This window comes from Alosa alosa, chromosome 17 (genome assembly GCF_017589495.1).
Source record: "Alosa alosa isolate M-15738 ecotype Scorff River chromosome 17, AALO_Geno_1.1, whole genome shotgun sequence".
Lineage (NCBI taxonomy): Eukaryota > Metazoa > Chordata > Actinopteri > Clupeiformes > Clupeidae > Alosa > Alosa alosa.
In genome coordinates, this window is record NC_063205.1 from 29,993,989 (window position 1) to 30,012,596 (window position 18,608).

General features: G+C 42.3%; 1 protein-coding gene and 1 long non-coding RNA gene across 5 annotated transcripts in view; one reads left to right on the forward strand and one right to left on the reverse strand.

The window, feature by feature from the left end:
• Window positions 1-18,608, forward strand: part of LOC125310347 (NXPE family member 3-like) — a 78,376-nt gene that overhangs the window by 21,427 nt on the left and 38,341 nt on the right. The window contains exons 1-2 of one of the 4 annotated variants that reach the window (XM_048267672.1): window positions 16,161-16,355; window positions 16,541-16,602. The exons of 1 other annotated variant lie outside the window; for it this stretch is intronic. In XM_048267672.1, coding sequence (XP_048123629.1) covers window positions 16,543-16,602 — 60 coding nt within the window. In that variant the 5' untranslated portion in view covers window positions 16,161-16,355; window positions 16,541-16,542. Of the gene's footprint in view, window positions 1-16,160; window positions 16,356-16,540; window positions 16,603-17,526; window positions 17,677-18,608 lie in introns of those variants that run through there. 2 more of the 4 variants (XM_048267673.1, XM_048267674.1) reach the window with 2 other exon arrangements.
• On the reverse strand, window positions 1,764-15,988 carry LOC125310349. The gene is made up of 4 exons (XR_007196287.1): window positions 15,840-15,988; window positions 15,294-15,359; window positions 2,834-3,006; window positions 1,764-1,870 (listed from the first exon to the last, which is right to left on the reverse strand). It is a non-coding gene; the product is annotated as an uncharacterized LOC125310349 (long non-coding RNA).

Here is an 18,608-nt window from a genome sequence, read left to right on the forward strand (position 1 = left end):
ACTGTTGATTAATGGGTACATAAAGCACTCAATATATGTATATCATTTTTAAAAATGTCTCCAAATGGTGTTAAATGCCAGTTTTTGTTATTTTTAGCATTAGCGGGTTTTTTGTACGCAATTCGGTGATGACGTCACTTTGGGGACTACTTGATCTGCGCTTCATTCATTTCAATGGACATCGCGCTTACACTTTCTACATAAAGTTTGTATATTTACACTTCGAATTTCGTCACAGCATTTATATCACAGCTACCCTATGATCTACCAATGGTAATAACGGTGCCTGATATCAATTTAGTAATTTTTCTGAATTTCGGGAGGTCTCGTTTTGGAGGGTATGTTTTACATTCATTCCTATGGGAAACGGTCGCGGTTACACTTTCAACATAAAGTTTGTATATTTACACTTCGAGTTTCGTCACAGCATTTATATCACAGCTACCCTATGATCTACCAATGGTAATAACGGTGCCTGATATCAATTTAGTAATTTTTCTGAATTTCGGGAGGTCTCGTTTTGGAGGGTATGTTTTACATTCATTCCTATGGGAAACGGTCGCGGTTACACTTTCAACATAAAGTTTGTATATTTACACTTCGAATTTCGTTACAGCATTTATATGACAACGACCCTATGGTCTAACAAAGATAACAATGTCTTCCGATTTTAGTTTAATGCAATTTTCTGAATTTGATAGGCCTCGTTATATAGGCTACATAATGCACCTATTCAGTTCAATGTATTATGCTTATAACATTACGACACTTTTTTTGTTACTGTCAGTGAACAGCACCGAATGAAAGTCAACATTTTCTTTATATCTAGTGATGGTGATCATGTCGTTAGTTCAGATAAGTAGGCTACCGGGCAAACTTAGTTTGACCATAATTCATAGCGAAACTACAGCAACATACTGTATTCACAAATACAGTACACATTTTTCTCAAAAACAGCAGTGATGCTGTGAAAATCACAGAATCTTGTTACAGTGTAGGGCCAGTAGGCTCCCAGATAGCAAAATGTATTTGGCCCGGATCCGGCCCAGATCCACCTTCAGATCTGGGCCGGATCTGCAAAACGGACTCGGGCCGGTGTCTTTTGGCACAACGGGCCAATACCGTTCCGCATCCGTTTTCATGATCTGGCCCAGCTCTGGGACGGCTCTGAACCGGATGTGTTTTTTATTTGGCGGATCCGGGCCAAATGTGCAAATTATTGTCTGATGATCTATGATCTATGATCTGGGCCAGATCCGGACCAGATGAGTGTTCGATAGTGGCGATTGCGGCCCTTATTTGGGCCAAATGTGCAAATTATTGTCATGATCTGGGCCAGATGAGTGTTCGATAGTGGCGATTGCGGCCCTTATTTGGGCCAAATGTGCACTTTATCATAATGATCTGGGCCAGATCCGGACCAGATGAGTGTTCGATAGTGGCAATTGCAGCCCTTATTTGGGCCAAATGCGGACCAGCTCATTTTACATCTGGCACCCATTTGTACTACTGTATATAGTCAATGTCACTAACAAATCAAGGAGTTACAGTATTTGTTCAGAATTTCAAGCTTTAAAAAGTTAAGATTGTCAAATGTATAAAGGATTACTAATAAAGCTTTTTAAACAGTAATATGCAATACCCCTAGTTTAACTCAGTAGTTTGATCGTGTATATTGAGTGTCAAATTATCAACATCTTGGAATCAATTATCTAAAAATCAAAACCTTGTACTAATGTATTTCAGAAAAGAAGCACAAATTCAACATTTTACTTATTTTATTAAATTTCACTTATCACACACTTTCCCTCTCAAATTATTACACAAATAGCATGCACTGGGTGGTGGGTGGATCTTGTCCTTACTGCCCCTGTTGAGACAAAAAAGGCAATCAGCACACATGACAATCCTTGGTTAATGCTTCCTGTACAAAAAAGACATGACTCAACATTATCAAGATAGTTAAAGGAACCATATGTAAGAAATGTATTTCAATTAATCATAAAATGGCCCTGATAAGTCACTAGACATTAAGAAATCATGATCATTTCAAATACTAATATCACTGACAACAGTAGTCCGGCCAGGATATTGTCATTTAAAAAGTGAAGTTGCAGCCCTCAACTGATGTTGATGTTGTGTTTTGTCATGTCATGTTGTGTTTTGGCCTGACGTGCCACCCTCCACCTATCTAGTAATCACAAAGTCAGTAGTGTTTCGGCATCCGGGTTGGCAACTTCGAGTCAGGGGGGAGGGGGAAGAATACACCGCTCTTCAGTAATTTGAAAGTGATTGCAGTACCAGGTTTGGCCACAATCTTACATATGGTTCCTTTAATGATTTGAGTAGAGTTGAATTTGAGAATGAATGATTTGTGATGCAGTGTGTAATGCTTCCACTAGATTGGAAATGTAAAAATCTTGTTTGAGAAAGATGACAAGTCTTAGTCTTGGAACAAGAAAATTTAAAAAATGTGAAAATGGAGGGTACAAATTAGAAGACAAAGTGGAATGTCTATTTCTATCCCTGTTCAAACAATTTAAGCAAAAACAAAAACCAAATTATATCCAAATCCAGCATGGTTTAGGTACTTGTAGTGGGCCTATACTGTAAATTAAGCTCCGCTTAAATGATGTCATAAAAATGTGAAAATGGAGGGTACAAATTTGAAGACGAAGTGGAATGTCTATTTCTATCCCTTTTCTATCAATTTAAGCAACAAAAAAAAAATTAACATCCAAATCCAGTGAGAATACACAAGACACAGTACTACATTGAGTTCCAGCAACAGACATTGGTTGATGTACTCAATACTTTTACTTTAAACCCTTACCAAAACTCTGGGAACTAGGTCGTGTGAAGCCTCTCGTGGTGCTTCCTGCCTGTTTTTTTCCCGTTCTTTCCTACCACCGCCCCGGTGACTGGCTAGGTTGAACCACCTTATGGCAAACGAGTCCACATCTGAGTCCGCAGCACCACCAGCAGCATGGTTCTTCCTTACAGCTCCTGTTTAGACAGAACATGTAACACTTGATCAGCATACATGACATTGCATTTTTAATAATAATGTTTATATATTTTTAAATATTAAGGCCCTTGTTGACATGTCTTTAAATATTAAGGCCCTTGTTGACATGTCTGTGTTAACCGAAGGTTGGCAATGGCCATTTACATTGAGATGGAGTTGTGTTGATTTGAGAAGAGCATTGAAGTATAACTCTGGCAAAAATTGACCCCCGGAAGTTTTTCTGCATTATCACACAGCTCTTCAGAGTGCTGCAGAAAGTTCCATTCACATGAATAAGCCTTCCCAACATTCGGAGATCTGTTGAGTCTATATAATAAACGCTGCACAATGTATATAATGACCGCAGTCAATGGCAACGGGTTATGTGCTTTTGATTCAGCTAGTAAGACGTTGCCACGCAACACCTGAAACTGTCTGTTCCATCTGTGTGGCGAACTATTTATTTTATCAGCGAAAGCCACAAAACGGTAGTAAAAACATTGTTGAAGACTCATCGTGGCAAGTTTCTTTTCTCGTTTTGGCAAGTAGCCCTGTAATAAGCGGAATAATGTATTATCCGCCGGTAATTATCCCTTACTTAAAAACACATCAAATAAACTGTGGAGACAGTATTTTTCATTGATCAACCACTGGGGGGGGGTTGCGCTGTGGCGCAGCAGGCTACAGCGCTCGTGCCATGAATGGGTCCGAGTGCCCACGGGGACCCAGGTTCGAATCCGGCCTGTGGTCATTTCCCGATCCCACCCCATCTCTCTCTCCCACTCACTTCCTGTCTCTCTCTACTATCCTATATAAATAAAGACAAAAAAGCCCAAAAAATATAAAAAAAAAAAAAAAAAAAAGAGTTACGCTTTAATGTCAGGAGATGAACAGAACTGGAAGTCAGTATTGACGTGAATAAAGATCAGGCCATACTGGATAAGTTGTTGTAATTGGTTGCTGAAAAAAAAAACAAGATTATCTACTGAAAACTGGGTAAACTCAGCCTGATCTGCCGGCGATTGATTTTGCCCTGCAGCTCAGGCTGGAAACATGCACATCTCCTGCTTCCTGTCCACGTTTGCTGGAACCAATCACAAATTAGCTTACCCACCAGGCACACCCGGATCGTTTGTCTGATTGATAAGCGACTATCCAAATGATGTACAGTCATTTGAACTATGCCCATTGATCATCCCTCTAATGAAGTAGAAATACAGCGTAGACTCCCCAGACTATGTTCGATCTTAAAACATCGTATCATTTGTGAATTCTTAGAAGGTGAACCTTAGTGACTGTCGTAGTTTATTTCTATAGCAGATTAAAACAACCTGTAGTTTATAGTAAGATGAATCTGACAATGTAAATCACTATACAGATTGTACATAAAAAATCGTTTGAATTCCCAGGAGTCCAATCTTTCAAAAGGTGTACAACATTATTATGCTACATAGTTTTGTCTTCCTGGCGGATTGCAAGCATTTCTGAACTGACCACATTTTGCATCTACCTATTGTACTGCAGCTAGAGGTCAGGGTAGCACCAAAGGCGGAGGAGAACATTGTTGATTCAATTTAATTAAGACATTCCCAAAACTCCTACCTTTCTAATGGTGTATAACATCGAGGAAAAAACGCGCGAAAGGATTAATCCTGCAACTAAGCACAGGATACCAACGGAACTCGAAACATCGAGGAAAAAGCGCACGAAAGGATTAATCCTAATTTTATTCATTCACACATCCAAGGGAAGGCAGCAGGCGCCAAGAAATTACCCATTACGACACGGTGAGGTAGTGACGAAAAAATAACAATACAGGCCTCTTCGAGGGCCTTTCGACCCATCGGAGGGCAAGTCTTGTGCCAGCAGCCGCGATCACAGTTCAGTTGTTTTCCAGCAGTGTGGGTCTCTCAGAGACCTTGGCGCCCTTGCAAATTCAACAGGAATGTATTTTAAGATCTTTTTTTCTTTTAATTTCAAAACTACAAAATTAGGCTAGTTTCAAAGGACCCAATCGTAGACAGCTCAGAGACAAAGTTCTCCTTTAATGAGGAATAGGAAGGCAACAATTCTTCAAACACAATAGTCAGTCTCAAGACTCAAAAAGGAAAGCAAAGAGCTATGCAAAACCCAGGACAAAAACAATCCAAGGCAGAGTTCAAAACATAGGCCCAGAACAGGCAGGCTTTAAGAAACAAGATCAAAAACATACAGAGACATTGATTCTGGCTAGCGCTGTCACTTTTGTGAAAAAATCCTGTTCGATTCTTGAGACATAATTGTTCATTGAATCGATTGTAAAATCGATTTTTCATGTCTAAAGACGTTTCAATTTTCAACGCCAAATATAGGACAATCTACCTAACAACTAACAGGCATTAGGACGAACGTAAAGGGGGCTTTGAAGACGACAATGGCGTGAAGTTTCGTGCACAATGACAAACAGGAGTGCAACATTCTCGAAAAACAATAAGCAGAGTGGACTGCCATAACATCAGTGAAAAACATTACTGCAGGCTTCAACGTGGCTGCGTTTACAATTAGAAATGTCAAACAATATCGAGAACTCAACGACTGCACAGTTTGCATACCGCTTTGTCCTTCTCCATAGTTTGATATACCCAAACCCCGAAGTGCTTCCATATCGAACTCCTCAAGTTGTTAGGGCCTATCACTCGTATCTCTCATGTCGCACAGGTTGATCGCGTTGTCCTCAATTGTTTGGCAAAACACCAGCAGCACAGCAGCCGATTGAAAAAGCTGTTTCCGGTGAGTAAAATTGGTGGGAATTTTCTTTTAGCTTTCAAGAATGCTTACTGCACTTCGAATTCTTCGTTATTTTTCTGCTTGTTCCTGAGTTTTGTTACATCTATCTTTTTCATTTGTTTAATTCGTTTAAAATTAATAGTGTACATATTTGGTTAAAATCGATTCCCTATTTTAGTTTTCGAAACTTGTGTTGGTTGGTCCAATCGAGTCAGAAGCACATGGAAAACTCAAAAACAAATGAAATCATATGGGCACATCACAACAGCCCAAGGTAAACAAAGGCACATGTTGCCAGGAAAAGAAAAAAAAAATCGTAGGCCAGAGCAGCATCACTAACAGCTTTATACAGACTTTATACAAGAAAATGTTTGTGAACCTCTTAATCCTAAAAGGTCAGAGCAGAATTGTGACTATGCAATAGGGGCATAACAACATACCTATCTTTATAAGGCAGAAGCAGACACTTGTGAGAAACCGCTGATACTTTGGCCACTTTAAATGGCCCTATAGGCTGAGACACAATAAACACACTGAGGAAATCGGAGCTCATCGGATAGCTGAAGAAACTTTCCATCGCTGCAAAGGCTTTACACAGAACATAAATTCCATCCAAAGACTGAATGATGTTATGTACAACACAAATGTCTCCACCAATAGCAAAAACATTGTCACCCGTGGAAACTTTCATTGTCCACTGCTCAGTCTGTAGTCTCCTGTACTGTGCTGCTACTTGAAGGCCATCAGGAACAGGTCCGACATAATGCTGATTCATTAAATCCTTACGGGGCAACTGAACAGAACTGATCTTTTCAACCTCAGATAACCGTCTTATTATTTGTGCCAAGGGAAAGTTTGGCTTCCTCACAAACCTCTTCAGTTTACACAGATAGTTCTCAAAGGGAAAAGCTGAGATAGAGTCTAAACAACCATAACGTTGAGCATCTGCCGATAGGTGGACCAAGGCGTGCACATTATACACTAGGGCATCTTTGCCATAAAGCTTTCCAACATGGCTAACAAATGTTCTGAGCAGTGTGTTTGCATAATTGCTATACGAAGAGCACAGTAGAGGACTGAGAAGGATGCACATACCTGTAGAAAACAACATAAAGTTGTTATACAAATTACTCTCTAAATATGGGACCAGTGCAACAGAACCAGTATACAACATAAACTGTCTCAGTTCAGTTGCTTTCCAGCGGTCGAGGTCTCTCAGAGATCTTGGCTTCCTTGCAAACTCAACTGGAATGTATTTAAGATCTGAATCAAGCTTTGAGAGATTCCATCAACAAAATTAGAGGAGAAGCGAAATTTCAGAGGACCTCTCAGCCAAACATTTAACAGCTTTTTAGACACCTAAACATGCAACATGCATGTAATCTAAAGGAAATTTTGTAACCATGCCAACATCTAGACCAGAAAAGCCATGTGGTCCATCATGATGGTGGTCCTCATCGACTCTATCTGAAAATGATGAGTCAGTCCGTAACACAAAATCATCTACTGGGTATGTCATTCTATGGTTGAAATAAACACCTGGCTGGCAACACTTATCACATCCATGATATCCATTGTGACCCTTTATGTTTTTCACAAATGCTCTAGCAGGGGTGTCACATACAACAGAATGCAGCTCAATGAAAAGCTTTCTCCCACCAACATAAAATCCTTCCTGCAGTTGCTTCAACTCATGACTAAAGTCTCTCAAATATTCAGCAGAGGATGTTGGTTTCTTTGGACCACAAAAAAGGCCAATAACAACAGGTTCTTTCAAAGTCAAAGTCAGCTTTATTGTCAATTTCTTCACATGTTCCAGACATACAAAGAGATCGAAATTACGTTTCTCACTATCCCACGGTGAAGACAAGACATATTTTACCAATTTTAAGTCCACAGACAAACATAACATTCAAGTAAACAAAAAAGTAAGTAAATAAGTAAATAAGAGGGCACATATAATAATGAAAAAATAAGAGCAGCAAAATTTTGTTGAAATTGTGCATAGACAGTCAATAAAAAACTAGTGCAAAGTCAGGCCAATAAGAGGCTTGGGTAGTTCTGTTTGACCTGAGTAATAAAGAAAGTGGCATAGTGGTGCAAGTTATGTAAGAGCAGCAGAAGTGTTGTGTTTTCAGGACAACAACACCAAGTTGTAAAGTGTACAAGTGTGCAAGTGTTCAAGTGTGCAAGTGGAGTAGTGCAGGCGGCCATTGTGGGTCCAATGTCCAGGATGTTATGTAGCTGAGGGTGGAGGGGGGAGGGGGAGAGAGTTCAGCATCCTTACAGCTTGGTGTATGAAGCTGTTGGTGAGTCTGGTAGTGGGGAGCGCAGGCTTCTGTACATCTTCCCAGAGGGCAGTAGATCAAACAGATTGTGAGCGGGTGACTTGCATCACTCACAATTTTGGTCGCCTTTGCGGGTGAGGTGGGTGGTGTAAATGTCCTTCAGGGAGGGGAGTGAAGCACCAATGATCCTTCCAGCTGTGTTCACTGCGCGCTGCAGGGCTTTCCTGTTGTATGCAGTGCAGCTTCCGCCCCACACAGCGCATACAGCTGGAGAGGATGCTCTCAATGGTGCCTCGGTAGAATGTGGTCATGATGGCTGGTGGAGCACTTGCTCGCCTGAGTTTCCGCGAGGAAGTACAGGCGGCGCTTGAGCTCTTCGCCAGTGATGCAGTGTTGGTGGTCCAGGAGAGGTCTTCACTGATGTGCACCCCCAGGAATTTGGTGCTGCTCGCCTTCCACCACAGCACCGCCGATGGTCAGTGGCAGGTGTTGGGTGTGACCTCTCCGGAAGTCAACAACAATCTCTTTGGTCTTGCTGACGCTCAGCAGGAGGTTGTTGTCCCTGCACCACGTGGTCAGATGGTCGACCTCCAACCTGTATTGAGTCTCGTCGCCCTTGGTGATGAGACCCACCAGAGTTGTGTCGCCAGCAAATTTCACTCATGTGATTGTTGCTGTAGGTTGCAGTGCAGTCAGCGCCAGCAGGGTGAAGAGCAGCGGACTGAGCACGCAGCCTTGGGGGCCCCCTGTGCTCAGTGTGATGCTGCTTGAGGTATTGTTGCCAACACGCATTACTTGGGGCCTCTGACAGAGGAAGTCCAGTAGCCAGTTGCAGAGGTAGGTACTGAGTCCCAGTTTGTCGAGTTTGCAGATGAGTTGTTGTGGTATTATGGTGTTGAATGCAGAACTGAAGTCTATAAACAGCAATCTCACATATGAGTCTCTTTTTCCAGGTGGGTGAGGGCTGGGTGGAGGGCAGAGCAGATTGCATCCTCTGTAGACCGCTTGGCTCGGTATGCAAACTGGAAGGGGTCCAGGGTGGGGGGAGAATGGCTTTGATATGTGACATGACAAGCCGCCAAAGCACTTCATGATGATGGGTGTCAGTGCCACAGGGCGGTAGTCATTGAAGCAGGATGGAGCAGTTTTCTTCGGCACAGGTATGATGGTGGCAGCTTTGAAACATGATGGGACGATGGCTTGCTTCAGGGAAGTGTTAAAGATGTCTGTGAAGACATCCTTAAGCTCCCCGCGCAGTCCTTCAGCGCACGACCTGGGATGTTGTCTGGACCTGTTGCCTTACGGTGTTGATAGCAGCAAGTGTCCTCTTCACGCTGTCGGCAGAGAGGCACAGGGGCTGCCATGTAGAGGGGATGGGTCTTCTGTGGGCAGGTGCTGTTTTGTGCTTCAAAGCGAGCAAAGAAGCGGTTCAGGTTGTTGAGCAGAGGGATGTTGCTCTCACAGCTCTGTGGGCTGGGCTTGTAGTCCGTGAGGGCCTGAATGCCCTGCCATAGGCTTTGTGAGTTCCTGCTGTCTTTGAAGTGGGTGGTTATCTTGTGAGTGTATTCCTTTTTGCTTCCTTGATGCCACGGGACAGGTTGGCTCTCGCTGTTTTCATGCCAGCTTCATCCCCAGCTCTGTAGGCTTTGTCTCTGGCCCTCAGCAGCCTGAGGACATCCCCTGTCAGCCATGGCTTCCAGTTAGCCCGAAAGTGATGATGTCTTTTGTGTGGGTCACATCATCGATGCACTTGGTGATGTAAGAGGTTACAGTGTCTGTATACTCCTCTATGTCTGTCCGGGTTGTTGTAAGTGGCTGCCTGCTTAAACATTTCCCAGTCTGTTGTGTCAAAGCAGTCTTGAAGAGCATCGGAGGCTCCCTCAGGCCACACTTTTACCTGCTTATGAACGGGTTTGTTCGCTTTACCCTTTGTCTGTATGCGGGCATTAGCATAACAGTGATATGGTCTGAAAGTCCAATGTGGGGAGGGGGTGGCTTTGTATGCTCCTTTGTGTGTAGTGTAGACCAGGTCCAGGATGTTATCTCCTCTTGTTGGAAAATCAACATGCTGGTGTAGCTTTGGAAGTACAGTTTTAGATCAGCATGGTTAAAATCTCCAGTGAAGATGGTGAAACCGTCTGGGTGTGCCGCCTGTTGTTCACTGACAGCCTGGTACAGTTCACTAAGAGCCGCGTTCTTTATCGCTGTTGTTGTTGGTAGGCGGGATGTATACCGCGACTAGCAGAATCGCAGTAATTTCCCTTGGCAGGTAAAAAGGACGGCACTTTATGATCATAAACTCTGCCAGTGGTGAGCAGTGTTTGCATACTACTACAGTGTCCCGCACCATTCGGCCACGGATGTAAACACAGATTCCTCCTCCTCGTGATTTACCTCCCTTTACAATGGCCCTGTCTGCTCGATAGCATGCTAGCTGCTCCAGTTGTACAGCAGAGTCCGGAATGTTGTCATTTAACCAAGTCTCAGTGAAGACGAGCACACAGCAGTTACTTACTGTCCGGTTCGTTGATCTCAGCAGTCGTGATGTGATCCATTTTGTTGTCCAGTGATCGTACATTTGCCAGGAGAATGGATGGTATGGCTGGGCGAAGTTGGGCTGGCCGCTAGCCTGGCCCGGACGCCCTCGCTTTGCCCCTCTTCTGCTTCCTCGCACACCGCTTCCGGACGCTTTCTTTTCCGGGAGGAGTAGCAGGCGAAGTCCGTGTTGTTGCAGGCCGGAGTAGTCCGAAGTTCCTTTAGCGCCTCTGTTGCAAAGTCCAGAACGCTGCAAAACTTGCTTTTGCAGATGTCAATTAAAAACTGCCTGCTGTACTTGTAGTACGACGTAGTAAGACAAGACGAACACGTAAAACTTTCGGACAAACACTTTTTAAACGAACAAAACACCGTACGGTTGGGACAGAGAGAGGTCGCTGCGTGTGTACGCGCCGCCATCTTGGAAAAACGGATGTTCATTTGAACATTCATCAAAAGTCCTAAAACGGGCCATAGCTGTAAATTTGAGCTCTTAAACAACGGCAACCCATCGATGTTGATCTGCAAACTAAAACGGAATCCATCACAAATCTTCTCACTTAGTAGAGTTAGTGTGTCATGTAGTGCTGCCAGAATGCCTCTGTAGTGATACAAACCACCACATCTTTCTTGAATTTTGTATTCAGTTTTAGTTTTCAGAATGGTTCGAGCATCCTTAGGTAGTTCCGAATGGTACACTCTAAGTAAACTCAGGAGAGCTGTAAGGGCAACTAGAGACACACTGAAACGTACAGCCCAATTGGCCAAACTCTCAGCAAGACTTTCTGGTTGATCAACACACTCAAACTCTGATTCAGAGTCTGATTCAGATAAATGTTGGTTGTCTGTGTCTATGTCTGTCTGTGTGTCAATGACATCTGTGTCAAAGGCATCTACATGATCATCAAGTATGAAGTCACTTCCAGTAGAGTTAGTGCTACAGGAAGGTGCGTCAGCTATGCAAGTGTGTGTTTGTGCTGATTCAAAAACATGGTCCTCTGTAATGTCACGAAGTCGTTTCTCTACAGCAAGACGAGCTTACTCCTGAGCTGGTCAATGGGGGTTCCCTCCTTTTCATAGTCTAAAAAAAAAAAGATTGAGAGAAAAACGCCGCATCCTTTGTCAGTTCTGGGTCCATCTTCACAAAGAATTTTATCTTAGCGCTAAAAGGACCTTAAAGTGATGGGGACCGTTGACGGCCAATGGCATCTATTCATGGGTTTCATCAGGTCTCTTTCCACAGGTGTGTAAAATCAAGCAGATAGATTATGAATGAAGACTGCATGGTGCTTGATTAATACACCAGAATGTACAAGTGAACTGACCCGCTAGGTGGCTGCAGTGCCACTATGGGATGTGTAAAGACCATAGACAGTAGAAGACTGAAGCCCTATAGCAAGTGTCTTTACACAGAATGCTGTAATTCAACAATAAAAGAAGCAGCCCTATGGCTGAAGCCAGAGTGGTAGAGAAAACAGCTAATCAAGCTATATGTCTATGGCTGAAACCTACTAGAAGGAGAACATGACGCCAGCGAGACGTAAGAAAAAGTTTGAACTGCAGCCAGCTAACGCTCGAAGACTATGTGTTCCAATCCTTGCAAACAACCGATACCAGGGAGAGGCGCAATGTAAAGCCACTGACTAAGGCCACATTTCAGAGGACCTCTCAGCCAAGCGTTTAACAGTTAACACTTAAACATGCAACAATGCATTTAATCTAAAGAAATCTTGCAACTATGCCAACATCTAGACCAGAAAAGCCATGTGAGAAGATTTCTGATGGATTCCGTTTTAGTTTGCAGATCAACATTGATGGCTTGCTGTTGTTTAAGAGGTTCTTTCATTTGAATGTTTATCAAAAATCATAAAGTGGGCCATAACTGTAAACTTGAGTTCTTAAACAGACGTAATAAAAGGTTCATGAACTGCAGCTAACACTCGAACAGAGCATGTGTCGCGCTCCATGCAAACAACCGAGACCAGGGAGAGGCGCAATGTAAAGCCACTGATGAAAGACACATTTCAGGGGACTTCTCAGCCAAACGTTTAACAGCTTTCTTATAACGCATGCAACATGCATGCAATCTAAAGGAAATCTCGTAACCATGCCAACATCTAGACCAGAAAAGCCATGTGGTCGATCAGGACCACCATCATGATGGACTCTATCTGAAAATGATGAGTCAGTCCGTAACACAAAATCATCTACCGGGTATGTCATTCTGTGGTTGAAATAAAAACCTGGCTGGCAACACTTATCACATCCATGATATGCATTGTGAGCCTTTATGTTCTTCACAAATGCTCTAGCAGGGGTGTCACATACACCCACAAAAAAGGGCAATAACAACAGGTTCTTTCATTTCAATGTTTATCAAAAGTCATAGTAATGGGTAATTTGCGCGCCTGACACGGTGAGGTAGTGACGAAAAATAACAATACAGGCCTCATAAGTGCTTTGATTCCCGTTGCTAGTAGGCGTTTTAACAGCAATTATGTAGCCTATGTGCCAACATAGGCTACCGCGTCAGAGCAGCTTAATTAGTGATATCACTCAAGCGTCTGATGTTCATAACTTAAATAAATGCAAATGGTAGGCCTAGGCTAAAAACAACCATGCTTGACACTATTGTATCGTTTCCATGCAGTCAAAAACTCCCAAATTGTCCTGCTTGCCTATGTAAAATGCATATGACCACAAAAGTTTGTTTTCAAAAATCATTAGCCTATTTACAGGCTGCAGTCAACTTAAAACATGTCCAGATAAATCTAACCGTTGAACTTAATTTGTGCAATGATATATTGAAAACAATTTGCTTGAGTTATAACTTATTATTCTAAGTCCTATTATTTAGGCCTATGTATAGGCCTACTGTAAATTCTCAAATTATGGCAGCGGCCTTTAATTTACTTATAGGCTGCTTAAGCACATGCCTTTATTTAATTAAGCATTATTTACTTTTTATTATAGGCTGCGCAATTGTGCAAATGTGTATGACTGCTTCAGCCTCTCACAAGCTCAAAAGAGGGCAGCACGCGACTGAGCTTGAGCTTGAGAGTGAGACCCGTGGTGTAAATATTAACTTTCAGTGTTTTACTATGTCTGTAAATTAGACCTACGTTTAATTAAAAAGTGTTTCTTGCGTGCATTCATTCTCTCATTCCCTCTCCAAAATGTTCCTGTTTTAGGCTGACCAAGTGCATGAACCCAGCATCGGTGCGCGCGTCACATGAATCACAATTGAGAATAGATTGACCATATTGTACAACTGCAAAGCCTTATCATAGGCATGTTACATTCATGACATGAAAAGTGGAACTTATAGAACGAAAATGACAAGTTAGGCAGTCGGCAAAACGTTTTAAACATGCGCAAAACTGATGAACCCAGCATTGGTGGGTCGCATAAATTAAAACACAAATTGAAGCAACACTGACCATTGGACAATCCTACTACAAAACCTTTCCATAGGCATGCAACCTTTATGACATAAGAAGTGGAATATGAATGCATTTCATCACACCTGACAATTAAACGGAGCTGTGGCTGTTCGCGATTTGACTAATTCTTGAGCTTTCAGCGCAGTGTTGACTTGCGCGTCTTTTTAAGATGGTGAGCGTAAACGAAGGAAAGCCCTATAATCGGACGGACACCACTGACAAGTAGACGGGCCTAGGCCCGTCCGTGGCTACGCGTAAGCCTATGTCAAACGGGTGCTTTCTCTTCGATCTCCACAAATTAAGCTAGTTAATTCCTTAGCCGCTTGAATAAATGTAAGTTTGCGATTGACAACGCGACAGACAACGTTGTGATAAATAGGCTTTGTTCAAAATTGATACATTCAAGTTGACTTTGCAAAGTTGTGTAGGCTGCCGCGGCAGATGAAGTCTGCATGAACAGTTATTGCACAAGCCGCCGTTTTGATTTGCTTAGGGGAGATGCAGGCTGAACCCGTTTGAGGGAGAGGCGCGCAGGGAGAGAATGCGTGCTGTAGCCTACACACAGCACATCTCTATGAAATAATGTAGCCTAGGCTATCAAGGCTAATCCATATTTTAAATAAGCAATCATGGAGACAATAAGTTAATAGGCTATAGACAGATAGTGAGTATGCCTAATTAATGACATTTAAATTTACCTTCAGACTACTTTGTTTCCCAATAAAGTAACGAAATTACAGTAACGCTATATCCCAAACACAGGCCTATTGAACTTAGTTTTGGTGGATGATGGGCAGATGTTAGTGCCCAAGCCTAATTTACCCTCGGAAATAATTCGACATTGTCTTTATACAATATATTTAACTGGTCTAGACATAGTGTTGTTGGGTTTCTCGTAATTTCCACATACAGCTTTACAGAACAAATATTGATAACATTTTAGGATCAACGCCATAGGATTCCCACGGTAGATAGCGTCTGTGACGACACCTGAGCATATTAAAATGGCGCCCATAGAGTCATAGAACGTACTTCAACATATCCAACGTATTTTACAACCAGTAGTTCTAATCCATTTTGCGTAGCGCTCTAGAACGAGTGCACCACCGGGAACTCAAATTTCCAAATGACGATTGTCCGTCGTTTGAACGAGAATTTTAATCCCTAATAACACCTTTATGCTAATATATTTTGATTTTTGAGTTTTAAATGTCAGAAACATAGGCTACACAGTGCTACAAGACTTACACTTACCTTACTGAAAGGCGGGATTGCAGACAGGCACGCCAGTCACGCCACCTGAACGTCTCGGTCATGGGGCTGAGGAGACGGGCGGAGGGAGAAGGCATGATTCATTTCATACTTTGATACACGCCTAACTGTATAAAATCGTTATTTTAACATACAAACACGTATCTCACTACATAGAACACATCACATCTCAATTATGTTCTGGCTTACAGAGGATGCGGTAGCGGTTAAGGAATCAGGCTAACGTTAGCATGCTAGCCTGGAAATTGTGGGTTAAAATCTCAGCCTAAGTTGCTCTAAGGGAGACTAGCCCTGAAGTAACAAGTAAATTGGCCAAATTAAGTCGCTTCGGATAAAAAGCGTTGCTAAATTAATTTGTACATGGATAAAATGAACATGTCGTTAACCCTTGCTTACCTCAAAAGCTAACGTTAGCTAATTGTCCAAGACCAGTTTAAAGTAGCGTAAATGTCAAAAGGAGCCATTAACATTATATGAAAGCAAAAATAATGTATTTCTTTCTATTATAGTTGAAGCAAATAGGCTTACCTGAAACAAATCAAACAACTCTTCTTTGCTAGCTCTCGTCGTATTCACCAACCGCTTCCTTCAATGTCTAACTCAGCTCTGGCGGCGGTAAGGCAGTACCGACGAAATCGTAGAACTAAACATTCGCGCTTCTGTTTCACGGCGGCTGGCCGTATCAGTTGTGACTGTGCTTCCCGCCCCCTGGTGTCTGATCCGGGTCAATGTCTCCATCACGACAGTAAAACAGAGGTGACAGTTACACGGATTTGCCAGTTTTAAGGCGGAGTCTGTCCGGAGTCTACTGCTATTTGGGCTATTAGGAGGGAGGTGTGTGTCAATTGCTCACTGTGAAGGCTACGAGTTGCACCATGTTTTCACCTCAGTGACTGTTGTTGTTCAGTTATGTTAAAGGAGTTATGTTCAGTTATGTTAAAAGTTGAACGCGACATTTAATTTTACTCTCGGTGGTGGACTGACTTTTTCGGCCAGCGCATCTCAATATATTTCCGCCAGCGCATCTCAACTTTCAATCAAGGCGTGAGTAGCCTAGTTCTTTTTAAGGTTATTTAGCATTAGACTAAATCCTTTATCATGTGTGAAACACAATAATCTTATTCAGATCATAAAGTATGTTTTGTTCAATTATACCTGTAGGCTATATAATTACTTTTAAACGTGAGAGACGAACTGCATTTTTGATTGACTTGCCTTTATTGTTTTAGCGATGGCGTATGCTCAGATCAAAGGTTGTGTGATTTTGACAGTCGGGCTGCAGTTTTTCTTGGTAGGTTGATAATTAACAATCAAATGATTCCCCTTAAAATTCTTATTTTAATAGCGTTGGAGCACAGAGCTTAACACTGATCTCTGCCGGTGTTGGAGTGGTGAGGGGTAGGCTTTAGCTCTACTCTAGAATAATACACCCACACCCAGTCAATGTTCCATGTTTCAAAAATGTACAAAGTTTATTAGAAGAATTATACACATAACAGAATTGCCTCATCAGTGTGTCAGTACAGCTCAGTACATTCATAGACTCTAATAAAACAGCGCCCTCTAGAGTCACAAAATTCGACAGGTCACAGAATTTGGTGCAACACCGGGACACATGATTTGGGTTAACCTTGGAAATGCGCACATCTGCGAAATGAATAACGAAAAGGAAAATGCATGAATGTGGTGATTTTGTTTTTGGTAAAACAAGGCCAAGGCAGTAGCCATAGAGTCAACAATGGGAGGGACCAAATGTTCCTGTATAAATTCATGAACGGAGGAAGTGATATGTGTGTTTTTTTACAATAGTGTTTAATAGTAGGCTATTACATAGCCCTGTTCTTTCCCTTTTCGTATTCTAATGGATTAGGGATGAATAATGTACACCTGTAAATACGTCCAGTTATTAGATTAAAGTTGAACAAGTTGTGTTTATTTAGAAACTGGGTGTGCAACATTTACATGTTTGCTCTGCCTGCATGAAGTTCAGAAAGGGACAGCTACTACCAGTCAGTGTGCGAGTTATTATACCGGTCTCCGGGGGAGCCGGGGGGTGGGGCGGTACGGCGATTTTTTTGGAGGGCTACACAGGTTAAATATCCTGTCATTAATAGCAACAGCAGACATATGCCTCCGGTGCTCCATAGAATTAACTGCCAAACCTATTGTCACTCATTTATATGGTTTTGGTTCAATATTCTGTTTTGTTCAAGCTTATAGAACAGTAGTATTTTTGGATGAAGAAGAATGACGAATACCCTGAAAGGTGCAGGTGCACCATGTTTAAAGTGAAGCATGGCCATGGTCAGATGCTCTAGGCCTATTTTGCTTCCTCTGGTACTGATAATCAGCTGCATATAAAGGGGTAGGTACAGTAATTCAATTATTTGGAAATCCTTGGAGAAAACATACTGTCCATAGAAACCAATAGAAATGTAAAGTGATTAAACTTGAGTCTATTGTCCATTAGAAATGGACTGATATAGGAATGCTACCACAGCTGAGCTAGACCGTAAAGCTCTGAAGAGAGTACATCAGCTGAACGTACCACCAGAAGTGTCCTACCAAACCTACAGGAAATGTACAAGGAGACAGGCTCGGACTGGTAATCTGTAGGCTACAACCGGGCAAATGCCCGGTGGGCCGGTCCACATGTGGGCCGGTGACCTCCGGGATTTTTTTTAAAAGTTATTTAGCCTATTTGCGGCCCGTCATGTAGACCTAGGCTTAGCCTTTAAATGCAGTTGCATCCATTTGGATTGGGGGGTGACAGGTCAATCATTTTGGCCTCTTCATTACGGGTCAGTGTGTGTTACGATCGCGCCCCCCTGCCCCACCCCTCAAGTGGATTTGTCCAAGCAGACGCTTGGTTTGTGGGGAAATATAGCCTACGAGTCCATGCATGGTAGCCTAGGCTATATTACATTACATTACATTACATTACATTACATTTGGCTGACGCTTTTTAGCCAAAGCGACTAACAACATAGTAAACAGTTTAAGTTTTAGAGCAGTTCTCAACAATTTTAGGACAATTTAAAAACATTAGAGTACAGTAAGAATATATATAAGTGCCCTCCGCTGGCTGGTGTTCACATCATCGCAGTTTAACCGTTAACAGCAATCAGAGGTATCTAATTTTATTCCATAAATATAATTTTATAAACGTAAGGGACCGTTCGTTATTTATAAGCGGGGTCACCGGAGGGATTTTGAGTGCTTCAATCAAAAGTTGCATGACCCTGCCGGCAAGGAAATTTTCAACGACCCTCCAGCAGTCTTTTCAATACAGACATG